Source organism: Podarcis bocagei (genome assembly GCF_964188305.1).
Source record: "Podarcis bocagei genome assembly, chromosome: 1".
NCBI classification, from domain to species: Eukaryota; Metazoa; Chordata; class Lepidosauria; order Squamata; family Lacertidae; genus Podarcis; species Podarcis bocagei.
In genome coordinates, this window is record NC_138125.1 from 118188507 (window position 1) to 118214082 (window position 25576).

At 46.6% G+C, this 25576-nt stretch overlaps 2 protein-coding genes across 7 annotated transcripts in view; both read left to right on the forward strand.

Annotated features, from left to right (window-relative positions):
* The first annotated feature begins 427 nt into the window (after positions 1 to 427).
* Positions 428 to 6958, forward strand: LOC308581586 (cytochrome c, testis-specific). Its single transcript, XM_081184216.1, has 3 exons — positions 428 to 571; positions 3378 to 3552; positions 6651 to 6958. Exons 2-3 carry the CDS (start codon positions 3384 to 3386, stop codon positions 6797 to 6799), a joined length of 318 nt encoding a protein of 105 aa, XP_081040342.1. The 5' UTR covers positions 428 to 571; positions 3378 to 3383; the 3' UTR covers positions 6800 to 6958.
* A 7697-nt stretch (positions 6959 to 14655) lies between these two features.
* The window catches only part of PDE11A (phosphodiesterase 11A), a 155536-nt gene continuing 144615 nt past the window's right edge, over positions 14656 to 25576 (forward strand). For all 6 annotated transcript variants that reach the window (XR_014011990.1, XM_081209310.1, XM_081209313.1 and 3 more), the window contains exon 1: positions 14656 to 15497. Coding sequence is in view for 5 of the 6 variants with exons in the window: in XM_081209310.1 (XP_081065436.1) it covers positions 14670 to 15497 (828 nt within the window). In the remaining variant the exon portion in view is untranslated. The remainder of the gene's footprint in view (positions 15498 to 25576) is intronic.

Consider the following 25576-nt stretch of genomic DNA (forward strand, 5'->3'; position numbering starts at 1 on the left):
TCTTGGACGGAAACCGGAAGCTCGGCCTCGAGCTGTCACGTCTGCTCTCCTTCAACACCCGCATCTCGGTGGTGCCGCTCACGGCGCAGGGAAATCGAACGCACCACAGCGCCCCCTCGCGACGAGGAGGCGACAAAGCCCCTACTCTCGCGAGTGTCAAAACAAACAGAAACGGTCTCCGCGCATTTTAACCGTAACACCAAGGGGCGGGGAGGACAGCAGAGAAAGGAGCCGCTATTGGCTACGGCGAGAGCCAATAACTGGGCTCCGTCTCCCGCCGCCGACTGTTGAACGCGCGCCGGCTCATTTTTTTTCTCCCACAGGCGGGAAGTCTTGGCCGAAGCAGAACGGCCCCGCCCCCGACAGAAGGCACCAATCGCTGCCCAGAACGTCCGCCGACGGTGGCTTGTGATTGGTCGGCTTTATTGTGACGCGTAAAAAACCTTTATCCGCCTTGGCGGCGTCTGTCGCCAGATGCGCGATCGAGTCGTGACAGTCGCGCGACGCGGTGGAAACTGGCTTGTTAGCGGGGAGGGGGAGGGGCTGGGCCCTGTCGTAGTCTGGACTGAAGGTAGGCAGTGGTAGGAAGAAATACAGGGAACGGGGAGGAACCCCGCTCTCCTCCTTTCATTTTATTCTTGTTGTAAAGCGCCTAGTCCTCAAGAACGTTTCGTTATTCGGTTTATATCGCGCCCATTCCTTCCAGCAGTCCGCTTTGAGCAGATATTTATATCATGCTTATTCCACACGTGTGCGCGTGTGTGATATCTAGATAGATATAGATATCTATATCTAGATATAAATAGGTATAGATATCTAGATCAGTGTTTCCCAACCGGTGTTCCGCGGCACACGAGTGTGCCGTGAGACATCGGCTGGTGTGCCGCGAGATGCCTGGAGGGAGGCGGGCGAGTCGGGCGGCGAGAGGTGGGGCGGCGAGGAGAGGCCGCGCCTCCTGCTGCTGCCTGGCGCTCCTCCTCGCAGCCGGCAGCGCTGCCTGGGCGCCTCCGCGCGACTCTGCCTCGCTGGGTTTGGTCTCCCAGCAGAGACGGGTCACACGCGCCCCTCCCTCCCTCCCTCAGCCTGCGCGGAGGGAGAGCCAGAGAGAGGCATCGCTCCTGCGCGGCGGGAGAGGGAGCAGCCGGAGCGATGCCCCAAACGAAGGCATGGGACCGGAGGGGAAATCCTCTCCGAGGAGGATTGAGCGCAGCTGAGAGAAGCCTTTCGAGGAGCTGCCGTGTCCCCTGGAAACCCCCTTCCCAGCTCTGCCTGCCTGCCTGCCCAAAGCTTGGAGGTTTCCCGGCAAGGGGGAGGGGAAAAACTTTCACTTTTGTGCGTCCCTCCCGGCGTGACGCTGCGCGCTGACGTCACGGGGCGGGGCTTTAATGGTGGTGTGCCGCGAGATTTTTTTTCAGCAAACAGGTGTGCCGTTGCCCAAAAACGTTTGGGAAACACTGATCTAGATCAGTGTTTCCCAACCTTTTTTGGGCAAAGGCACACTTGTTTGATGAAAAAAATCTCGAGGCACACCACCATTACAGCCCCGTGACGTCAGCGCGCAGCGTCACGCCGGGAGGGACGCACGAAAGTGTAAGTTTCAATTTTTTCCCCTCCCCCTTGCCGGGGAAACTCCAAGCTTTGGGGGTGGGGGGGGAGGAGGCAGCAAAGCGAGGCAGGAAGGAGAGCGCGGCTTGGCTGGGTGAGCTTTGGCAGGGGCAGGGAATGAGAGCCGCGAGGCGGGCGCTGCGGACGGAGGCGCTGCCCGCCGAGCTCGCAGGCAGCCAGGCAGGTAGACGGCGAGAGCCCCGCGCTGGGCGGCCTCTCCTCGCCGCCGCCGCCCCGCCTCTCACTGCCCGACTCGCCCGCCTCCCTCCAGGCAACATCTCGCGGCACACCAGGCAACATCTCGCGGCACACTAGTGTGCCGCGGAACAGTGGTTGGGAAACACTGATCTAGATATAGATATAGATCTCTAGATAGAGATATAGATATCTAGATATAGATCTCTAGATATAGATATCTAGATATAGATAGAAAGGTATATCTTAATAACTGGTAGAGAAGGGAGGAAGAAAACTGAACACATAAAACACAGTATATTACATTAAGTGCAGCATTAAATATATTGCATTTAAAAACAATGTCAAATACAGAAACAGTGGGAAATATAAAATCATTTTATTAGAATGGGTTTTTAAAAAACAAAAAACCCCACCATAAAGTGTTCGTAGTTTTTTGCCACACAGAAACTTGCTACCTTGGCAGGAATCTCAGGGGAGAGACCCTGCTCCCCTACTTTTATTTTATTCTTATTGTAAAGCATCTAATCCTCCATAATATTTTGTTATCCAGTTTATATCGCACCCATTCAGTCAGCTTTGAGCAGATACCGTATGTATATCCACATGAGAGAGAGTGCATTTATTTATTTACACCTGCACACCCATTTATTTCTTTTCCAATAAATATTAGGTTGGGTGGCTAAAAACGTTTCACCCTCTTGTTGAAAAGCTTAATCCTTCTGTTCCACTTGAGGCATAGGTATAGAGCTCCCCCACTCCACAGAGCACCTACTTCTATAATTCCCTGTGTATGGGCCATGTGCTGGGACTAGCAATCTTTCATAGGCAACCCACTGAGCATTGCTTCCATGCAGAAACATGTCGGATCTTCATGGATCCTCATGATTTCTCAGTAGAGCTGTCCAAAGCCAGCAGCATTTTCCAAATCACCTGTTATTTTTATGGTGCACTCACAATATGGGCAGTGGTTCAATGGTCCGTGTGCAGAAATAATAGGTTTCAAGCAGATTAGTCGACTGCTGGATCCTTTTTTGTCTTGCCCCCTTCCATCAAACCTCAGCTATCATATAAACTAGTGACAGCATATAAATGAGTGACTGCATATAAACCAGTGATGTATAGCTTTTAAAATTCACACTAAGCAGATGTCCATTGTAAGCATGCCATAAGCAGAGAAAAGAACATTGGCAAATGACTTCTGTCTGAAAACCAGGAGAGCAATCTATGCTGTCTATATTTATTAAGAGGCAAATCCTCCCCACTCTATATGTTTAGGTAAGTGATCTCAAGACTAGCCTGTGGGCACAATTTTGTGTACACACTTACCGGTACTTGGAAGTATATCTCATAGAGATCTGTAGGATTTCCTTATGAGTTAATACGTGTAGGATCAAATTGTTAGCTTTCTATTAAACAATAGTACTTCCAGTGTTCCATTACACTACCATCACCACAAAATAATATGTTTTCCTTTGCTTTCTTCCTTTCAAATATAAAGGAAACAAGTGTGCTAAAAAAGAGGGAATCATTTCAAACACATCGCAGTTTTATTTTTCCGCATTTCTTTTTCATAGATTGCCATGGGTGATTTTGAAAAGGGTAAAAAGATCTTTGTTCAAAAATGTTCTCAGTGTCATACAGCTGAAAAAGGTGGAAAGCATAAGACCGGCCCAAATCTTTGGGGTCTCTTTGGCCGCAAAACAGGACAAGCTGCAGGATTTTCTTATTCAGACGCAAACAAGAATAAAGGTAAAAAAAAGGGGGGGGGGTCGGATAATCAGTTGCTTCAAGACAGTATTGCTGAATAAACACGATCCAAAGTTAGAGAAGGGAAAAACTTCACTGGGAGATTATTTTGCAATTCTTGGAAATACATTCTGAAAATATTCTTCTGATTTTATATAAAGAATATAAATTTGAACCTCTGGTTTGGATTTAACAACTTGTGCATTGCAAATTTTATGGACCAGTCATTGCATGGATTTGCATGGGATCAATCTCACAGAGCCCCTAATGCGCCAGAACCACTGCACCAGAGCATGAGCTGCATTTCTGTCCCTTGTTTGGTACCAGTGGGGATGGAGGCAGGACTAATGATGGCCCTGGCTGTATGCAGCATCCTAAGGCTGATTTGAGATGGCCAGGAGCCAGATTGGCACTGCAGGCGTTTCTTTGTTTTTAGTAGGTTTGCAGAGACTTCCTGGTGGCAAATGCTATTTGCTGTGTTAATGATAGACTCCAGAATAGGCCCATTGTTTTCAGTGGGTCGGCTCTGGGAATAACTTAGCTGCATACAATCTATATTGTTATTTATTACATTTTATATGCTCCCTTTCCTCCAAGCAGTTCATGCTGGTGTGCATGGTTCACGCCCCTATTTATCCACCGAACTTCCCTGGTATGGGTGAGATAGGATAACTGGCCCAGTGAATTTCATGGCTGAGCCATGGTCTATCAATTTCTAGTCTAACACTAACCACTACATCACTCTCTCTGTGACAGCTTAAAGCAAATGCATTAGACTGCTAGTATCCTTGGATTTTCAATTATTTTTATTATTCTGATAAGGCCAACTGCAGGCTGGCCATGTGCCTTCTGAAACTGCCTGACTTGCCCATCTCCTCTTGAATTTCTTCTAACAGCCATCAGATTTTGTATGCTAATAGCTATAGACACCATAAGGGACGCGGGTGGCGCTGTGGGTAAAAGCCTCAGCGCCTAGGGCTTGCCGATCGAAAGGTCGGCGGTTCGAATCCCCGCGGCGGGGTGCGCTCCCGCTGCTCGGTCCCAGCGCCTGCCAACCTAGCAGTTCAAAAGCACCCCTGGGTGCAAGTAGATAAATAGGTACCGCTTACCAGCGGGAAGGTAAACGGCGTTCCGTGTGCTGCGCTGGCTCGCCAGATGCAGCTTTGTCACGCTGGCCACGTGACCCAGAAGTATCTCCGGACAGCGCTGGCCCACGGCCTATAGAGTGAGATGGGCGCACAAACCCCAGAGTCTGTCAAGACTGGCCCGTTCGGGCAGGGGTACCTTTACCTTTAGCTATAGACACCAGGTTTTGTTTTGGCAGTCAGAGGCTAGGATGCACATGCTTACTGGCAGCTGCTTGGACATGGCTTTTATTTAGACACCCCAGCTTATTTTCTAGCATGCCTTTAGGACTGGCTTGCCTCTGATAATTCACTGCAAGTGTGCATGCATATTTCCACATTTTGGGGAGAGGAATGGAGGGCCTGTGTTTTACAGATACGCTTGAGCTTCTGTTCTAAGCATACTTACTTGGAAGAATGTTCCAAGGAAATCAGCTAAGTGTGGCTCAGAGGGTATGCAATTATATAGTTTATGTTTATTTGAAATTAATTACTAAATGTGTATCATGCACCTTTAACTGTGATAGGTCTCAAGGCACCAACTAAAATAGGAAGGTTTTTTTAAAAACCTTCAGAACAGCAGCTTAACCTGTTGATCAAATGTGAGAAAACCTGAAGTTATCAAAGGCATATCTAAGTGAATCTCTCTACTGATATATGTTAGAGACCTCTTTGTCTTATCCATTACTGAGGCATGATGGTTTGAAACAAGACAATGAGAGATACTGACTTCTTAGTGGCTACTCCCAGATTGTAAAATTTATGACCTTGTGAGATCCATTTGGCCTTCTCTCTTACTGTTCTCCCCCTCCCCCCCTTTTTTTCTTACTGGATTATTTTTATGTGATGGATCTTCATTTATAACATATTTATCTATCAAGCCTTTTCCCATTTTTAACATGCTTATTTTACTTATATGAGGTGGTGGTGTTGTTCTTGATTGTGTTAAGTCACCCTGAGCAGTAGGATTATACTGGAAGGGCAACAAATTAGTTTTCAAATAAATTAAAAGGGTAATTGAAAAGCCTGAAAAATAAGAATGCTTTTCACCTGATGCCTAACTGGCAGCAGTGTAGGCACCACAGGAGCGCATTTCAAAGGTGAGTCACCAGTTAAAAGGATTTCTTCCCAGTTAACCTTCCACCAAACTACAGAAGGTAGGGGCACACAGAGGAGAGCCTCAAGTGACTATTTCCACTGAACAGGTGGACCGCTGTGGAAGGCTGCAGTGCAACTTACCCATGGCAAGGTGGCACAAGCAAAAGAATGGAGGGGGGCATTAGAATAAGAATAGGGTAGCCCCAGTGTTGCAACCAGTAATCGGCTCTGACTATAGAAAAACAATATCAGACCATTGGACTTTTGATAAGGGCACTTTAGCATCTCATTGGACAATGTGCAATCCCAGCTTTCATTACATTTTTCTGTATTTAAAAGATTGAGATGACACAAATTTTCAGGAAAAATCAACTGAAAGACTTGCCGAAGTATGTGGAATTTCAACAACCTGTTGGTTTTCAACCTTGGTTGTTTAACTTCCATCTAGTTTCAGAAAATAATTTTTAATATCAAGAAGATAATGATTTGGAAGGTTTTTATTTTGGCTTTTAAATGTGATTATGTTAGAAGAAGCTACCTTGTTCAAAGTGACACAACTTGTCTCTAGGACATCTAGAGATCCTCTACTACTTCATGAATGCAAGTTTGATTATTAAAAAGCGAGTCAAAAGTAAATAGAATGCCAGATACATGCTAAGTATTAAATGTGTTCAAACAGTAATGAAAACTGGCTTTTGTTTGACATTCTTTCTAATCCTTTTTTTAACCTTTGGAATTAAGAACATAAGATGTTCAAGAACATTTTCCTTTATATATGTTCCAATAAATTTTGAAATCTCTCAAAGTAAAGGTGACACCAATTGGTGAACCAGTCATGGGATTAGAAATTGGTATTTCAACACTTTCTAAATTTTCCAGGTATTGTCTGGAGTGAAAACACACTGATGGAATATTTGGAGGATCCTAAGAAATACATTCCTGGGACGAAAATGATTTTTGCTGGCATTAAAAAGAGTAATGAAAGGGCAGATCTCATTGCATACTTGAAAAAAGCAACCTCTTCATGAAACATTGCAGCCTCTGTGATGTCCAGATAATTCCCAGTTGGCACCACTCTTGTGTTACATCTGATGTTTATTGTCCTAGCATTTGCTCTTTAAGACATTACCTTCAAAAGGGCAAATAAAAGTTGGTATTTTCAGGTGCTCAGTCTCCTAAGAAAACAAGTGTTAATTGTCTTTTGTTTTCATATGCATGTCCCTATACAGACATTTCAATATACTTTATTTTGTTTAAAACAAAGTTCTCAGGGTTGGTTCACAGGAATGAATGAATGAATAAATAAATAAGTAAATGAATAAATAAATTCAATAATAGACCACAGAACAGAGCAAAATGTGGATTTGGTTCAATCTTCTGCCTATGGAGGTATATACAACTCATGACCCACCAAACCAAACACAGCCTAGCAGAGCTCCTATCACTATGAGCTCAATAAACCTACCTTCCCTGTCTGCCAGGAATAGCAAAAAGCAGAAGATGTCAAGAACACGGCAAGTCACGCTATAGACTCCCATCAGAGAGCTGTTGCCCTTGAGGAAAGTGAACCTACACACTTCAGTAGCGATATTTTATTCAGGCCAACTTTTCAGTGAAATCAATGGATGAGGGACCTGCTCAGCACTCTGCAGAATTCTGCTAGAGTAAAAGAAAAAGAGCTGACCAATGCAATTGATTTGAATGAACTCAAGGGCAAGGACCATTAGATATGTATAGATTCTGCTCACCGTTGGATCACGCTGCCGTAGTGCTTGGGAGGTTATGGGGGGGGGACTAGATTCTGATCAATTTGTATTTCATTTTAAAAATGAGCTTCATTCTTACATACAATACTTGGGTCATATTGTTCACCAATGATGCTGAACCCCACCAAACTGCATAAGACACCCCCCACCCAATCCCCCAAGCAAGATGCAGACTAAATGCAGATAACCCTCTCCACAGCAAAACACACAAAAAGCTACCCTCATTTTCTAAAATATAAAATTAGGAGGAACAGAAGAGGCCTTGGCAGTCCAGTACCTAGGTTTTGTGGAATCTTTTAAGACTGCAACCCTACCTGCAATTATCTGGATATAAGCCGAATAGATGAACATTGCGGGACTTCTCAGAAAACGTTTATATTGCATAGGGTTGTACTGTTTGATGTTTCCTTGTTCACTATGTCTTCTGGTAATCCTGGACTCATTAAAAAAAAATCAATGAGAGAAAAATGCTTAGGCAGAAAGTAATAATATAAATCTGTATTATTAAGAAAACTGACAAATATAAAGTATTAGATAGGGTATCTGAACCTTGTTTTCTCTTAGCTTCTCTAACAGAGCCTCTGTCCAAATAATTTGTACAGCTGTCACTCTTAACGGCTTCATTAATCAGTGACTCCAAAATTCAGAATCACCCCAGACCGATGCCAAAGCTTTGTGCTAGTTTTGTGCTGCGTTTTGTGCCACCCCCCCAAAACCGAGTACAATCATACTAGGACCCCAAACGCCTTGGTACTCGGATGTTTTGGCTCCTGAACGCCGCAAACCTGGAAGTGAGTGTTCTGGTTTGCAAACGTTCTTTGGAACCTGAATGTCCAACGGGGCTTACGGGGCTTCCACTTGGCTGCAGGAGCTTCCTGCAGCCAATCGGAAGCCGCGCTTTGGTTTCTGAACGTTTTGGAAGTCATATGGACTTCCGGAACAGATTCCGTTCAATTTCCAAGGTACGACTGTAATTGACGAAACAAATCGGGGTCACAGGTTAATGCCCCAAATCCAACTTTGACTGACTACAAACCAGTGCCAATGTTTTGTGGTAGTTTTGTGTTGCAAACCCCACTTTCCCTGTCGTCCGCCCCCAACTGAGTAGTTGACACTCAAACCAGGGGCCATAGGGACACCCCCAAACCCAACCTCATCCAATTGACTCCAAACCAGTGCCAAAGTAGAGTGTCCCCCATGCTCATATATGGATATAGGTTGGTTTGGAGTCAATTGGACGATGTTGGGTTTTGGGGGGGTGTCCTTATGGCCCCCAATTACTCAGTTTGGAGGGTGGCACAAAACGTGGGGTTTACAATTCAAAACTTAACACAAAACTTGGGCAGCTGTAAAAATTATTCGGACAGAGGCTCTGTTAGAGAGGCTAACAGAAAGCAAGCGTCAGAAACCCTATCTAATACAGTGGTACCTCAGGTTAAGTATTTAATTCATTCCGGAGGTCCGTTCTTAACCTGAAACTGTTCTTAACCTGAGGTACCACTTTAGCTAATGGGGCCTCCCGCTGCTGCTGCGCCGCCAGAGCACGATTTCTGTTCTTATCCTGAAGCAAAGTTCTTAACCTGAAGCACTATTTCTGGGTTAGCGGAGTGTGTAACCTGAAGCGTATGTAACCTGAAGCGTATGTAACCCGAGGTACCACTGTATTTTATAGTTCTTGAAACAAGAGTAAGAAATAAATATATTAATGGATATATTTGTCAGTTTTCTTAATAAAGATTTAAGGTACTGCTTATAGATTTATGAATTCAGCGGGGTTTGCTCCGAGTAAAACAAAACAAAAAAAAAGCGCCAGATCTAATTGAATTGTGTGGTTTTGTTAAAAGGGAGCAGTTCTTCCACGGCAACCACCAGAGACAGATGTGGAGAGGGGGAAGTCCTGGAAGGTTGAGTTTTCCCATGGCATCGCTCAGGGATGGGCGGGGATGGGGAGGTCAAGGGGGGGCCTCTGAGCTCGCGTGTATTTCCTCCTGCCTGACTGGCAAGCTTCTCCCACATTTCTAGGCTTCAGGGCGAGGATCTTCCAGAAAGCTTGAAGCCTCGGAACCGCGAGGCACCGCGCTGTCTCCTTGCTTGACAGCTCTGCTCATTTGCTTTGATGGCCTGCATGGCAATGACGCAAGTCTATGCACGTGGGGGGGGGGCAGGAAGCGAAGTGTGGCTATGTAGAAATCCGCTTAAATATTAACAAAAAAGCGTTGTAACGATTTCGAATTTGGGGTGGGGAGAGGTAACTACTCCACTTAGTTCGCGATCACAGACGTGGAATAAACACGGGGGTCCCCTTCTTATCCCATGAGTTTTCTCCGGCTGCCGCCCCGTCTAGAGAGCATCCTCCGCGAGGGTCTGCTTTGAAGCTGATGCGGAGTCAAACCAATTCACGCCCCCCCCGCCTCTACTTTGTCTACCAGTGGCGACCCCTGGTGGCCACTAGTAGAAGTAGTGTCATAATGAATACCTTAGGCTTCTACATGGTGCTGGAGGAGACTCTTGAGAGTCCCATGGACTGCAAGAAGATCAAACTGATCCATTCTGAAGCAAATCAGCCCTGAGTGCTCACTGGAAGGACAGATCCTGAAGCTGAGGCTCCAATACTTTGGCCACCTCATGAGAAGAGAAGACTTCCTGGAAAAGACCCTGATGTTGGGAAAGATGGAGGGCACAAGGAGAAGGGGACGACAGAGGACGAGATGGTTGCATAGTGTTCTTGAAGCTACCAGCATGAGTTTGACCAAATTGCGGGAGGCAGTGGAAGACAGGAGTGTCTGGCGTGCTCTGGTCCATGGAGTCATGAAGAGTCGGACATGACTAAACGACTAAACAACAACAAGGCTTTTACAGGCAGGGGTCCAGTTCTCCAAAACGCAGGACTTGCCACTTTTGGAAGCGGGTGAAGTCCTAGACACAGGCCCAAACAGGGGGGGCCCATATGGGCCACTTGGCCAGGGACTCCAATTCCAAAAGGGGCCTCGGTCAGCATATTCACAAAATTATTTATATACTTACCTATTCATAAGACTTCAGTTACCCCCAGGGTAAAAAAGGGAGGGGTACATTATCTACCTGGCCCGGGCCTCACCATATTTTACAACTATATATATATATATCTTGGAGGGGCGCGGGTGGCGCTGTGGTCTAAATCACTGAGCCTAAGACTTACTAATCAGAAGGTCAGCGGTTCGAATCCCCGTGACGGGGTGAGCTCCCATTGCTCGGTCCCTGCAACGAAAGCACATTAAAGTGCAAGTAGATAAATAAGTACCGCTCCGGCGGGAAGGTAAACGGCGTTTCTGTGCGCTGCTCTGGTTCGGCAGAAGCGGCTTCATCATGCCGGCCACATGACCCGGAAGCTGTACGCCGGCTCCCTCAGCCAATAATGAGAGATGAGCCCCACAACCCCAGAGTTGGCCACGACTGGACCTAATGGTCAGGGGTCCCTTTACCTTTTTATATATCTTGGGGTGTGTGGTGGGAGGTGTCCGACCATTAAGACCAAAGTTTGAACTTTTTAAAAAAACAACACAGGTAAAAAAACCTCTTTTAAGGAGAGTTCCCAAGTCCTGCAGTGTGTGTCTGCATGCGAGGTTCTTGCTCCACCAGAGGAGGGCAAGATCGTTTGCCTCCGCTTCCTGCAGCGAGAGCTGCGTTTGCAAACCTGCCCTCCCCACCCTTTACTAGACAAGGATCTTCGCGGTGGAGCGCTCTTCCCTCTCCCGGCTACGCGGTAGCAAAACCGGGTGCCGTCGTGGAGCATCTTCGTGAGCCCGTCAAGCATGGGCGTAGCCAGGATTTTTTGTTAGGAGGGGCAGGACTTTGGGGGGGGCGCAGAACCGACGTGATTGGTCAGTTATTTACTGTATTTATTTTGTTTTACTTGATCTGAGGCGGGGGGCGGCGGGATCAGCTACGCCCATGCCATCGATGGTGGAGGGAACGGAACGTCGTCCCCCACCTACCCAAAGCAAGAGCTCAGAGTCACACTCCAGAGCAAGAAATTGGCAAATCGTGCATGCAAAAACCCCTTCCTCTCGCCTCTGCGCATGCTCGGAAAGGGCTTCTCCGCCTGCCGCCCTCCCGCGATCACAATTGACAAGTTTCTCTGCTCTTCGCGATGCGCTCTTTCTCAATGAGAAGCCATCGGTTGGTGTATTACGTCCGTATAGTAAAGCCCATCACCTTGCACCGAGAGAGATACAGTAGGTTATTTTTAGTAAATCAAAGCTAGATCTGCAGCCAACCAGCAAACACAGCAGCGCTGAGAGGCTGGCTTTGGCTTTTGCTTGCATTTAAAACACACACACCCCACCTTAAATTCAACGACGTTATAATCTAGGACGGATATTTAGGTCAGAGCCTTTGAAGAGCCCGTTCCGCCGTCTGTTTCAATTACAGTTTCTGTCGAAAGTTTGTCCTATCTGATCGTCAGACGCCAAGTGGCTCCTCCTACCTACAATCTCAAACTACTGCAGCAAATCAATTTATGTATCAGCGGAGGCTGGAGAGCTAGAGGTTTCAACCACCTCCCACGTAATCAAATTCCACGTGTCTGTCTTCGATCGCCCCGTCTCTCTCGCGGACGCCTTGGGCTCCCCACCTTTGCTTAATTTATGAAAGCTGGCAAGGGGCTATCGAGGCTCAACCTGTCGCGATATTATTTATTCTGACCTGGCTGCCCTCAGCTGAATACAACTGCTAAGCATTACTCAAAGTAGACCCACTGAGGTTAATGGACCGTCCATTAATTTCAGTGCTAACATTGCACTTAACATTCAACGCTATCGTTGAAATTAACATTCAATGCTAACATGTTTGATTTCAAAGAAAAGAACTTTGCACATGCTTGAAGGCGCTGCACATTCTAAGCACGAACACCCGTACTTGGCCCTGGCACTGAAAGCAGATTCTGGCATTTATATGAGCCTCAACACCACCCTAAAATCTGCGGTGCCTCTCAGGGTTCCTATAAGCGAACCATAACAGCACCCTAAAATTTATGGTGCCTTTCAGGTTTCCTAAAATCCGGGGTGCCTCTCAGGTGCTATAGGATGGCGGTGTGTGTGCTAGCTTCCATTGAGAAGGTTTGGCATCTCATTCATATTTCCCCACCACCACCCCACCGACATCGCTTTCATTCAGGTCCCTGCACAGCGTACGTTTTTCACGTGCTGGGATCCATGACTTGAGGTTCCCCGGCATTTTTGCGTAGGCATCGGTTCGGCATTGAATGCGCTGCTCCACGTGCGCGTAAAAATAGCTCCACGTCAGTCTGTCTCAGCGGAGAGGCAGTCGGGGTTTCGTCTCGCCGCGGGAGGGGGAGGAGGCGGAGGCGCGGAAGCCGCATGTGTGCTCGCGGTTCCTTCATCTTAATCGGACTGTGAGACCTGCACATTTCTGTGGAAAGGTGACCACGTGCGCGCAACCGCTTCAGGGGGAGGCTCCCAGCGTAAATAAATAAATAAATAAAAAACAATAAACCATCTGGCGCCCAAGCGCACCTTCTCGTCTCTGTGTATTATAATCCCCGCGTATTTGTGGTTGCAAGCCTCCGGCTCCCCATCTTGCGATTCAAATCCCCTCCTGCAAGAGGAAAGGATGCGATTGCATTCCTAAACTCCAGCAAGTCCATTAAAGCTAGCGTGACAGATTGATTTTAATGAGTTAAAAGGACAATGGCCGCAGCTGCAAATCAAGGCTGCAAGCCTACGTTCATTAAAGGCCATTGAACTCACTGGGACTTCCTTCCGAGTAAACAGGATCGGGCGGCGCGAGGGGATTCCCTCCTTATGGAACGCAGTATCCTTCGTTTGCGATTCCCATAATGACGTATGTGCGGGTTGCAAGGGAACACGGCAGTACAGTACTATTGCAAGACAAAAACACCTCCTGCCAAACCCAAGCCGCGAATCTTATAGACCCCACCTCCACGCCCGCTGTTTCATCGGCTTTTGCATATGTATACTTGAAATTATGGTTAGAATTACTGCCTTACTTAGAAGTGCATTGCTATTAAAAATAAGCAGGCTCCACTTCTCCAGTCTTGCCTTAGAAGATGAGTGTATGTTTCAGAAACCGAAACATGCTCTTTAAAAATCTGTATCGACGCTTTACTCCAAATAAATATATATAGATAAATAAAAGGAGCCGTAGTTTGTTTTTATTATTTTTTTATGAGGAACATATGCACAGAAGTCACATTCTCGAACAATAGGACACGTGGTCACTAATACACAAGCGCACGCGAGAAACATCTCCCCCCAATCTCCCGCATAATCCCATGACAATCGATAGCTGACCGGCGGCACCTCTCCCAGAGTTTGCATTTCTTAATGGCAGACCTCGAATGCGTTGAGATTTCCTTTCTGGAGCCATTAACCCAATAACACCGTGGCGCAACTATCCCTCGCGCTACTGATGCTCATGCGTTGGAGATTTACACCTTGCAGCTTTGCGCATCATTTGCTTGCTTCGGCCACTGCCCCCCCCCCCATAAACCCCTTCATTCATCCGCTGCTCCCGCTCCGAAGAGGCTCGACCGTCGACGTGATCGCCTCTGGAAAGAGAGCATGCTCCGGTTACGGGCTGCCTCTCCCGGCCGCCGCCTCCTCCTCCTCCTCCTCCGCTCACGCGTCCTCCCTCCCCGCCCCGCCTTCTTAGTGGTCGGCCGGCTGGGTTACGCAGGAGCCGCCGCCAGCAGGAGCAGAAGAGCTTTGACGCGCATCTCCAGAGAAGCAGCAGCAGCCCGTTGCAAGTAACCGGGAGCGAAAGGACGCGGGAGCCACCTGGACGGCGGGAGAAGAGGGCAAGGACGACGACGGGGCGCCGGGGAAGGACGGAGGGGGTCAAGGTAAAAGGCGAGGAGCCCGGGGGAAGGAAGGGACTTGGCCCGGGCTCGGAGGCGGATGGATCCGTTTGCTCACTCGCTGCAAGAGCGGGCGGGAAAGTCCGGGCAGCTCCTGCTCCCCGACGTGCCGCACGGCTTGTAACCCGCCCTGGGTTTCTTCTCCGGGCGCGCCAGTCGCTAGCAAGCAGCAAGTGCGGCGGATCGCTGCCGCTTTTCTTCCGCGCTTCAGCATGAAGTAGCGAGGACGGCAAAGTTCGAGGTGGCGAGGCCGCCATGTCGGCCCCCGCCGGCTTGGACTTCGCGGCGGTGGAAAGTTTCCTGGACAGGCACCCGGAGCTGGTGGAGAAGTGGCTGAAGAGGAGGAGCGCCCTCCTCGCCCCAGCGGCTCCCGAGGCGGAGGAGCGGCCGGGCCACAGCAGCAACGGCACCCCGACGGCGCTGGGCGGCGGCCCCGGCTCCTCTTTGGCGAAGGGCGGCGGCGGCGGCCCCGTGGCCCCTCCGGAGACGGCGGCCGGCGGGCTGCAGCGCCGAGCGTCGCAGAAGGAGCTCCGGCGCAGTTTCGCGCGCTCCAAGGCCATCCACGTGAACCTGACTTACGACGAGCACGTCCACGCGCGGGCGCAGGAGCCGCTGAGCAGCGCGCGGCGAAGGGCGCTGCTGAGGAAAGCCAGCTCGCTGCCGCCCACGACGGCGCACATCCTGAGCGCGCTGCTGGAGTCGCGGGTGAACCTCCCGCAATACCCGCCCACCGCCCTGGACTACAAGCGCCACCTCAAGGAGCACAACGAGCGGCAGTTCTTCCTGGAGCTGGTCAAGGACATCTCCAACGACCTGGACCTGGGCGCCCTCAGCTACAAGATCCTCATCTTCGTGTGCCTCATGGTGGACGCCGACCGGGGCTCGCTCTTCCTGGTCGAAGGCGGCGCCGCCGCCGGCAAGAAGAGCCTGGTCTCCAAGGTCTTCGACGTGCACGCCGGCACCCCGCTGCTGCCTTGCTACAGCACCGAGAACTCCAACGAGGTGCAGGTGCCCTGGGGCAAAGGGATCATCGGCTACGTGGCCGAGCACGGAGAGACCGTCAACATCCCCGACGCCTACCAGGTAGGGGAGGGGCGGGGGGCGCGCGCTTTGGGGGGGGGGGCTCCTGGCTCTGCTACTCGCCTTTCTGCCGGTCGGCACCCGAGGCGGCTTATGCTACAGCAGCCGTGCAAAGGCGAGCTCTCGCTGTCGTGGTAGTGAAACGGGAACAAATGCACCAGTGCACAGCATCAAGCTGTAAATCTGATTGGGGAGACACTCAGGTAGATCGTGCACACGCATACGCGGAACCAACTTGATAAATGCTCGTTTCAGCAGCATGGGAAGAGGACCATTCAAGACCTTTGCTTGCTTTCCAAAGCCAGGGCAGAGGTGGGGAACCCAAATATTGTTAGGGAGCATCAGTGATCATCTGTGATGGTGGTCTTTTGGGGGTAGGAGGAGCCCAGCATCATGGGGGGGCAGGTAGGGGTTCCTCCCCCCTGGCTTAGAGGATTCATATGGGGGGGGGGTCATGTGTAAGTTCCTTTAAAAAAATACCACACAAGTATTCAGCTGTGCATTGCAGTTACTGTACTTGTTTAAGCTCAGTGTTGGTGTACTGAGTGGTCTCGAGAATGGACTTCAAGCAAGTGTGGGCTTGGCTTCTCTCCACACATTTATTAGGTGGCGAGGGGTCAGGTGGGGTGAATTGTAAGGTTTTTAGTGGTTAGCATGGCCGTCAGTGCCATGGATGGCACATTGTTCCTTCTCAACTCATTAACTGTTTCTTGTGCTTCAGTATTAAATATTCTCTGTGTAGTACAGTTATCTGTAAAATCAAAGGTCACTGGGTGGCCTTGAGAAAGTCCCTTGTCCTCACTTGCCTTGCTTAATTGGGCAGAGTTGTGAGACTTAAGAGTTCAATCCTAGACATACCTTCTCAGAAGTAGCTCTCGCCAAGTTCCATGAGGTTTACTTCCAGAGAAGTGGTGGTTATAGGTTGCATCCTAAAATACGTCTCTAACGTTCTCAGAGGAAGGACAGGGCAGAGTTGTAGCAGGTAAACACACCATTCATTGCCTGAGCTGGCAAAATACTTTTTAATTTCAGAATCTTATTTGAGCCAAATTCTTAGTGCGCCCCTCATCAAATTCTTAGGAAGCACCATCAAGTTCTTAGATGGATGAGTACCTGAGATTTGTCCCCTACTTTGTCTAGGTCGCAATTTTGTATGCCGTGATTCTTTCACACAAATCGGCTTTGTAGTGGTGTAGATCAAGCCATAGTTTGGTTTTGTTATGAATAATTCAGGTTAGCATGAATTCACCCAAGCTGAAAAAAAGCATTCGGCTACATGTATTCTATGACTCTTCCCTTTTAGGACTTTTGATCCATGTTAGGGCCACTTCTTAAGTTTTATACTGAAGCTCATACCTGAAAGTATACAGGGTGTATACATGGGAGCATGTCAATTAAAACTTATACATGTCCCTTCAAAATATACATGTGCAACTCACACAGTATGTATATATTTTGCACTTGGTTGTCTTAATACTGTGTATGGAACATAAAAAAGTAGCTCTTTAGTGATTGACACTTGGGAGCCTGGTGATAGTAGTTATTTCAGATTAATTAATTGAAGTAAAAGTGTGATCTTGTGTATGTGGCCATAACTGGTGTTACCATAATTCTTTATTTTAAACACTTTAAGAGTGTGATATAAAGTGGTTACTGTTTAGAATGGCTCATTCAGCATACTGGGACTTGAGTTGCAGTTTGTAGTGTGCTCTGGACAAATCTTAGGTAAAATGGACAAATCTCACAACAGTTCAATAAATAACCCCTAGGCCAGTAGCCATTGCCATGTTTTTGTGGTAGTGAGATCCATAAATGAATTATATGTTGTGCAAAGGATTTTATACATCAGCCATATTCCCCTTTTGTCATCTTTCTCCGTGCCTAAACAAAAAAACCCTCTGCTTGCTTTGTCTTTTTCTCATAGGAAATAGCTTCCACCCCTCAATAATTTTGACTGCCTTTTCTATCCTATCTGGGAGGCAACCAGAGGTTTGTATTATCTTCCACCATAGATTTATAAAGGTGTAACAAGCACTAGCTGTTTCATTCTCAACAGCTTGCCTAATAATTCCCAGCGTGGAATTTTCCTTTTTCTCTGAGTTTTTTCACTCAGCTATCTTTGCACCACGACTTACCCCAAAGTATAGATTTCCGTTAGCCTCCTCTAGTTCGGAACCTTTAGCATGTATTTTTTGCACAGTTGTGTATTTCCAATCTCTCCCTTCACCCACTATTTACAGATCCTTTTAAGCTCTCACCACCATTCTGAACAATTTGACCCAGAAATCTGCCTCCAGTCATTGATAAATAAAAAACCGAGTCTCAGTAGAGACCCTTGGGGAATTCTATACTTCCCCCACTGCAATTTGAGAGCTTTCCATTTAGTCCTGTGCTCTGCTGCTTGCTGTTTAGAAGTTACTAATCCATAAAATGACCTGTTCTCGGAAGGCATGAATTCTAAGTTCGCTTACTTCTTATAAGCAATTCTTTAACTTTCTCTAGCAAATAGTTTAAGTGAATCATAAGGTAAAATCTTCAATCCTCATACAATGTGCCTCATTTTAGATACAAATCTATCAGGATAGTTGCAGAGGTGCTTTTTTAAATGAAGGTACTCCATGTCATAGAGTATTGTCGCCTCTTTTTTTTCTCCCCATGGCAGCTATTTTGTGTTGGCATCCATGTCCCTGCACCTTTTTTTTTAACCCAAAAAAGCACAGGATAATTGCAATTTATTTGGTACCTTGTTACCCTGTGAAATGACTGATATGTTATCGCTGCTAGATAAAATGAATTGATTTGGGGGAAGTGATATAAAAGTAAACTCTTTTGTTTATTGAGTTTTAGACATGTTCATTGTAAAAAATCGGGGGGGGGGGACCCCTCCCCTGCAAGACATTTCATTTGGACACAGAGAGAACAGATGGCCTGTGAAATACTCAGGACTAAAAACTGGGGTGAGATGCAATATTCATTAAATCTGTTCAGTATCGTATTCATTCTTTGCAAGTACAGCCCTTAGGTACTGGCGCATCTTCTAGTGTAGCTGGGTCACTGGTACGGAGTCTGGGCCAGACGATTGAAGATTTCCCTCCTCTATTTCCAGATCTAAAGCAAGACTCATCTCTCACAAAGGATTCATCAGACTTCAAGGCAGGGGTGAAAAAACATTTTCACACTGAGGGTTCAGGTGTATTGAAAAGCTGGGGGGGGGCATATCCCAAAAGTGGAAGAGGCCAGACATGCACAATCACAGAGGCCCTTGATACATCGCCTACTTCTCTTGCTTTCTCAACAGCCACCAATTCCATCCAGCCAACATTCTGAAGTTTTGTTTTCTTCACTCTCCTGCATACAAAGTGCATCAGATTTCTGTTGACATTTTTCTGGGTTGTTGGCTTCCAATAGCTCTCCTTGCTGTTGTCATGAGTCCCATGGAGATGTCCCAGAGGTGATGGTCTGATCCAGTGGAGAAATGGGAGGTGGCTGGGCAGTTGGAGCTGCACATCCCTGGGGAAGTTCCTAGTGGGATGGGGGAAGGTGAAATTGGGACCCCTAAGAAGTTTCTAAGCCCAAGGAGGGGGGCAACAGTCTAGAACAGCCTTTTCTAACCTTGGATCTCCAGATGTTCCTGAACTATGACTCCCATAATCGGTGCTGGCCATGATGGCTACAAATGATGGGAGTTGTAGTCCCATCTGCTCACTGATAGGAGGAGGCAAATCCACAACAGGAGGTATCTGGCTAGGAGTGTCTGCATCCTTTCCCTCCATCCAGCTCTCCACTCTCTAGACCAGCCTTTCTCAACCTTGAGTCCCCAGATGTTGTTGATTTGCCTCCAGTGCCGCTGCCTCCTATCAGTGATGAGTCCCCACCCCCGAAATGACCAGTAGTCCCAGCCCTCTTGATAGAGTGCCCATTTGTGAGCCCCAGTCCTGGGATACAAAGAGGAGTCTTGGACAAGTCGTAAAAACAGTAATGCTTAATTTCTAAAGTCAAACAAGCTTGAGGCCCCAAAGTTGCCTTCTTTGTAATGGTAACTTCTTGTTGTTCAGGGCTGAATCCTGCCACTTGTGGAAACAACCAGGTTCCTGGCAGTAGCAGCCATTCCTTTGTTTCTATAGCATCATATCCTCTCTTGCCCTGTGGGCTGCTTTAACCCTCTTTACCGCACCCACTGCCCTTTTATGCAGGGACGAGCACAATACAGTGGTACCTTGGGTTAAGAACTTAATTCGTTCCAGAGGCCCGTTCTTAACCTGAAGCGTGCTTTCACTAATGGGGCCTCCTGCTGCCGCTGCACTGCTGGCACACGATTTCCGTTCTTATCCTGGGGCAAAGTTCTTAACCTGGAGCAACTTTCTGGTAGCAGAGTTTGTAACCCGAAGCGTCTGTAACCCGAAGTGTCTGTAACCCGAGGTACCACTGTAGTAGATTTATCAGGGGTCAGCAAACTTTTTCAGCAGGGAGCCGGTCCACTGTCCCTTAGACCTTGTGGGGGGGGCGGACTATATTTTTTGGGGGGAAATGAACGAATTCCTATGCCCCACAAATAAAACAGAGGTGCATTTTAAATAAAAGCACACATTCTGCTCATGTAAAAACTCCAGACAGGCACCACAAATAACCCAGAGATGCATTTTAAATAAAAGGACACATTCTATTCATGTAAAAACACGCTGATTCCCGAATCGTCCGCAGGCCAGATTTGGAAGGCGATTGGGCCAGATACGGCCCCCGGGCCTTAGTTTGCCTACCCATGAATTTAGATGTTTCTCTTTTTGAGACGTGCTCTTTTGATGACACAGGTGTAGTGAATCCCACAGAATGCAGGGGATCAGAGGCCCTTTGCTTTGACAACCTGAATGCTCTTTCAAATACCTTTGCATCCTGTTATTTCAGATAAATCCATTTCCTAGGCAAGCTATTCCAGTTTTTCCAGTCCTGTTCTTCATTATTTTTCTCTGAAATCCTTGTAAAAAAAGCAGTTAGTCTTGAACACACAGTAATACCCCCCTGTGCGGTAAACACACGCGTCAAACAGTGTTGCACATGCTACTTCACTTGAGGACCAGTTATTGATTTTCAGCCCAGCATTACAATTTCCCTTTCTCCATTCTTCATACATCCTTGACGGCATCTGCCTGCCACATTGATGGATAACATTAAGCTCAAGGCTCTGTGAAGCGCATGGTGCACCAGCATAATGCCGCACAGGCATAATAAGGAGAAGGATGATTGATTATTTAATTTCTATACCGCTTAATATATTTTTAAAAATCTCTAAATGTTGCACAGAAAACTGAAGCAACAACAGAGAACTTAAATAAAAATATTACAAACATGCGGCTACATATTAATAAGTTGCATTAATACAAAGTTTTATCTATCTATCTCAATACCAATTCATTTTCCTTCTAACAAACACCATCAGTCTCAGTTTTTCCACCTAGGATCCCACAAACTCTCTGCTCACCTGCAAAATTCTCACAACAAGAAGAGTTCCTGGAAAGAGCAGATGTCACCCTAGTTTCTCACTCTAGACTTGTTTTTTTATGGCAGGCCCGAGGTGGATGGTACTTTCTCAGGCTGCCCACAGCTGTGTCCCATTCAGCCGCACTCTCTACACCTAGTTCCAGATACAACAGGTTTGTTGAGTTTCCCACGGGATCCAAAGGATGTGGAAAGGACCTATAGCTCTCCACCCCCTGTCCTTTCCTCTTCCTCCAGCTGGTTTCTCTTGGGTGGCAAGAAAAAGCATGTGAAGATCCAGTGTTGAGAACAGAAGCTGCCACAGCAGAGCAAACTTTATTAACTGTATAAATTACGTTGTTTCTCCTCTCGGTTATCATTTACAACTTCTTTAAAGAAGCACAAGGTGGATGAAGAGTGGCGAACAAACAAGGTGTTTGTTTTTGATGGCATAACTCTGAATACTTACTCTGCAAGATCCTGGGTCCAATTTGCCAGGCACATTTTGTACCTGGCTATCGGTCATGTGCAACCAAGTGAAGATGCCGAGGTGCCATGATAGCAGCTGACGTCTCTACCATCTGGAGGTGCATGCCTGGGGATCCTTGGCTCTTGACCGTTTTCACACACATCCCGTAGAATTCTACCAGTTATCTTTTATCTTCACAATCGGAATGACTTTCAAGGAACCAAAAAGTGGTATTGAAAAACATGACTTGAAGCATCTGGCCCCCAAAATAGCAGCTAGGCATTTCGTTTTGGTGACTTTAACCCTGTTTAAGGAGCCATTTGGCACCTAGCTTGTATATCTTAGTTTCTAACTCTGCCTGGGTCTGAGTTTCTCTTTATTTTGGTGAAATTGTTTCTATAAATTTTACTCCATTTATTTCCATTTATTATTTATTATGCTAATTTTAATGGACTCTAGCCAGTGCTAGGCCTATTGAGAGTAGACCAATTGAAACTGTTAGACATGACTTACTTCAAGGTAAAGGTACCCCTGACAGTTAGGTCCAGTCACGGATGACTCTGGGGTTGCGCACTCATCTCGCTGTGTAGGCCGAGGGAGCCAGCGTTTGTTCGCAGACAGCTTCCAAGTCATGTGACCAGCATGACTAAGCCGCTTCTGGCGGACCAGAGCAGCGCATGGAAACACTGTTTACCTTTCCGCTGGTGCGGTACCTATTTATCTACTTGCACTTGACGTGCTTTCGAACTGCTAGGTGGGCAGGAGAATGACTTGCTTGAGGACATTTAATTCAATGGAACTTCTCTTGAGTAGAACCTAGTTGGATACAACCCCTACTCGTGACACACACAACAAAACCTGCCAACAGCAACCTACCAGTCACAAGAATACAGCAATACCTGTGGCTGTGTGAACCCAGCAAATGCTCCCTTCACTGGCATGTATCCCAAATCTCCTTTTTATCACTAATACACAGCCTGCAAAAAGCAAACAAGCGGGATACAAAGGGGGTTTGCTCTTCCCTCTTGCTGTGTTCTTGTTATTTTTTGTATACGGTCACTGTTTAAAATACAATAGAAAACATTGTTGACAAATGTAAAAGTCTGGCAAAGCACCCAGCCAGTTTTGCAGCTTAGCTAGGCAGACGTGAATAAAGAATTCCTGGAGGAAAGGTTTACTTCCTGGTAGGAGAATAATGCCTTTGTGAGAGGTATGAGTTTTCGGCCAAGGAGAAGTTGAAATAGAAGCCGCAAATGCTACCCTTTATGTTAAGAAGCAAGGCTGGGAACCTCCCCAATAGCTCATTTGGGTGTGGGGGGGGGTGGGAGGGAGAGGCACTGATACACAAAACTGCCAAAAGAGATTAAAACCCTGCCTGGCTTTCTGGGGAGGGAAGAGGAGTTGATGCAAAACCCATACTTTGCTTACCCAACCAGCAACAATATTTTGGCTCCTTTTTTAGAAGCCCCAATTGATTTGAAAGATGTATAATGAAGGTGTCGGCCGAACCTCCCCAGGGAGAGCGTTCCACAAATAGGGAGCCACTGCAAAAAAGGCCTGTTTCTGTGTTTCCACCTTCCAGGCCTCTTGTGGAGGAGGCACACAATAGAAGGGTCTCAGATGATGATCTCATGGTCCATCCGGAGAGAGGCGCTCCTTGAGGTATTGTGTTCCTGAGCCTTTTAAGGCTTCATAAGTCAAAAACAGCACTTTGAACTGGGCCCAGGAACTAATTGGCAGCCAGTGCTTTTGGGCCAGGATTGGTGCTCAAACCGTCTTGCCCTGGTGAGCAACCTGACAGCTGAATTCTGCAGCAGCTGAAGTTTCCAAACCATCTTCAACACCAGTTTTTCTGTTTTATGGAGCAGAAATGGCATGATTCAGACAAATCAATAATAACTTCATTCGTGCCTCAAAATTGTGCATTTGTTTTTTGTTGTTGGCAAGGTCTTGACTTCTACTTCACTCCATGTGTAAAGTTAAAAAAATGAATAAATTGTAAGTGATAATTAAAGGTTGGCTTTTTATTAGTTAAAAAGCAGGTTTTCAGTCAACCTCCAATTATATTATTGTCTCTAGCAGATGTGTGACAATTTCATATTATTTAAACAAGAGAAACTATTGCTTATATTAATTGTGTGTAAAGGATAAAAGGGCTGTGTGATACTGAGCAAATATAAGCGAGCAACAGATGTTCCCTATCGGATAATTGTTAATGCTCACAATATGCTACTTAAAAATTAATAGCAGTTGTGGGAATTTTTTTACAGTGTTTTTAATGGTGAACGTAGGTGACTGATCAGCCTTGAAGTGAAAATGTTTTTGTGAGTGTTCTTTTAGAACAACAAATGGGAGAGAAAGGGATATTTGGGCCTATTTACATTGCAGGAGAGAATAGTCACATTGAAACTAGAAATTCAGATTCTCAAGAAGGAGGGTGCTTCTTTTGTAAAGACATTGCTTTAAATAAGTAAATGCTAGTCATTTACTTTAAAAAAAAATTATGTCTTGGAACAGAGACATAATAAGGCAAAGTATTCGTATTTAAGATTCCATTTTTCACAGAATATTGGGTGTATTTGTCGCTGTTCGCCCTCCCACCCGTGGCAGCCATCTGCTTTCTTTCCTTGGAACCTGGACTCATTGAAATCAATGAAAGGCTTTACTATTGATTCACTTTGAATTGGATTGTGTCCCTGGTGACATATGAGTGTCTTGAAATTCCACTGATGTAAAGGCGTGTAGAAAACACTCAGTGCTTAGTCAAAGCAAGGTCCTGTACTGTGCCTATAACTGCAGAAAATCAATTATTTTGTGCCGCTATAGAGAACACTTGATTCTAGATCACCAAAGTGTTAATTTATAAAAAAAACAGCAGAGCTCGGAACTTCCTGGAAGCAACATATTTTGGCTCAGAACTAACCGTAGGCATACATAGCCCTGTAAAATAAGTTAGAGCCCTACCTACCAATAATTTGGCAGAGAGAGGGGAAATCCAGCTCCCAGATAGTTGATGACATTACTGCATTTTATTTTTACAGAGCTTCAGACACACAGTCTGAGCTGCTGGATCAGACTGGAAGACTGCACTTACAGCACATTTTGCTTATACCGATTTGGAAATGTCTGTGCCTAGACTAGCGCCACTAGCCGAACTTGGGCACATGTCTTAGAATAGTCGCCCACTATTTCCAGGCATTTGGTGCATATTGGTAGTTACTAAGGGCCAAACTACACATTTAGCATCAAAATGTGCAGCAAAACTCCCTCCTCACATAGTTTTTCTTCCTGGAGAAGTTCCTTAAGTAAACCCCTGACCATTAGGTCCAGTTGTGACTGACTCTGGGGTTGCGGCGCTCATCTCGCTTTATTGGCCGAGGGAGCTGGCGTACAGTTTCCGGGTCATGTGGCGAGCATGACTAAGCTGCTTCTGGCGAACCAGAGCAGCGCACGGAAACACCGTTTACCTTCCAGCTGGAGCGGTACCTATTTATCTACTTGCACTTTGATGTGCTTTTGAACTGCTAGGTTGGCAGGAGCAGGGACCGAGCAATGGGAGCTCACTCCGTCACAGGGATTTGAAACGCCAACCTTCTGATCGAAGTTCCTTTAGTGGGGTGTAATTGCTAGTGGAAAAGCAAAGAGGGAAGACGTGCTTATTTGTGAGTGTGTGTGTGTGTGTGTGTGTGTGTGTTTGTGCACCTACCTTTTCATTGCCCTTATTTATTTATTTATTTAAAAAAATATTTACAGTGGTACCTCAGGTTAAGAACTTAATTCGTTCTGGAGGTCCGTTCTTAACCTGAAACTGTTCTTAACCTGAGGTTCCACTTTAGCTAATGGGACCTCCCACTGCCACCGCGCCGTTGCTGCATGATTTCTGTTCTCATCCTGAAGCAAAGTTCTTAACCCAAGGTACTATTTCTAGGTTAGCAGAGTCTGTAACCTGAAGCGTCTGTAACACGAGTTACCACTGTAATTATTTTCATTAAAGTATTAACACACACACACACAATGTCTATTATGGCTATGTGGTTAACAATACCATACAAAAGTATATTGGGATATAATACCCATTAACTAAATTACACCCACTTAATTGATTTTCCGCTAATGGGACCTTGCAACATTTGCCTTTGAA

Excerpts from the sequence above, each read along its gene's own strand:
- LOC308581586 (XM_081184216.1), top strand. The coding sequence starts at position 3,384 with ATGGGTGATTTTGAAAAGGGTAAAAAGATCTTTGTTCAAAAATGTTCT. Across the intron at positions 3,553-6,650 it reads AGACGCAAACAAGAATAAAG|GTATTGTCTGGAGTGAAAAC; the intron begins GTAAAAAAAAGG and ends TAAATTTTCCAG.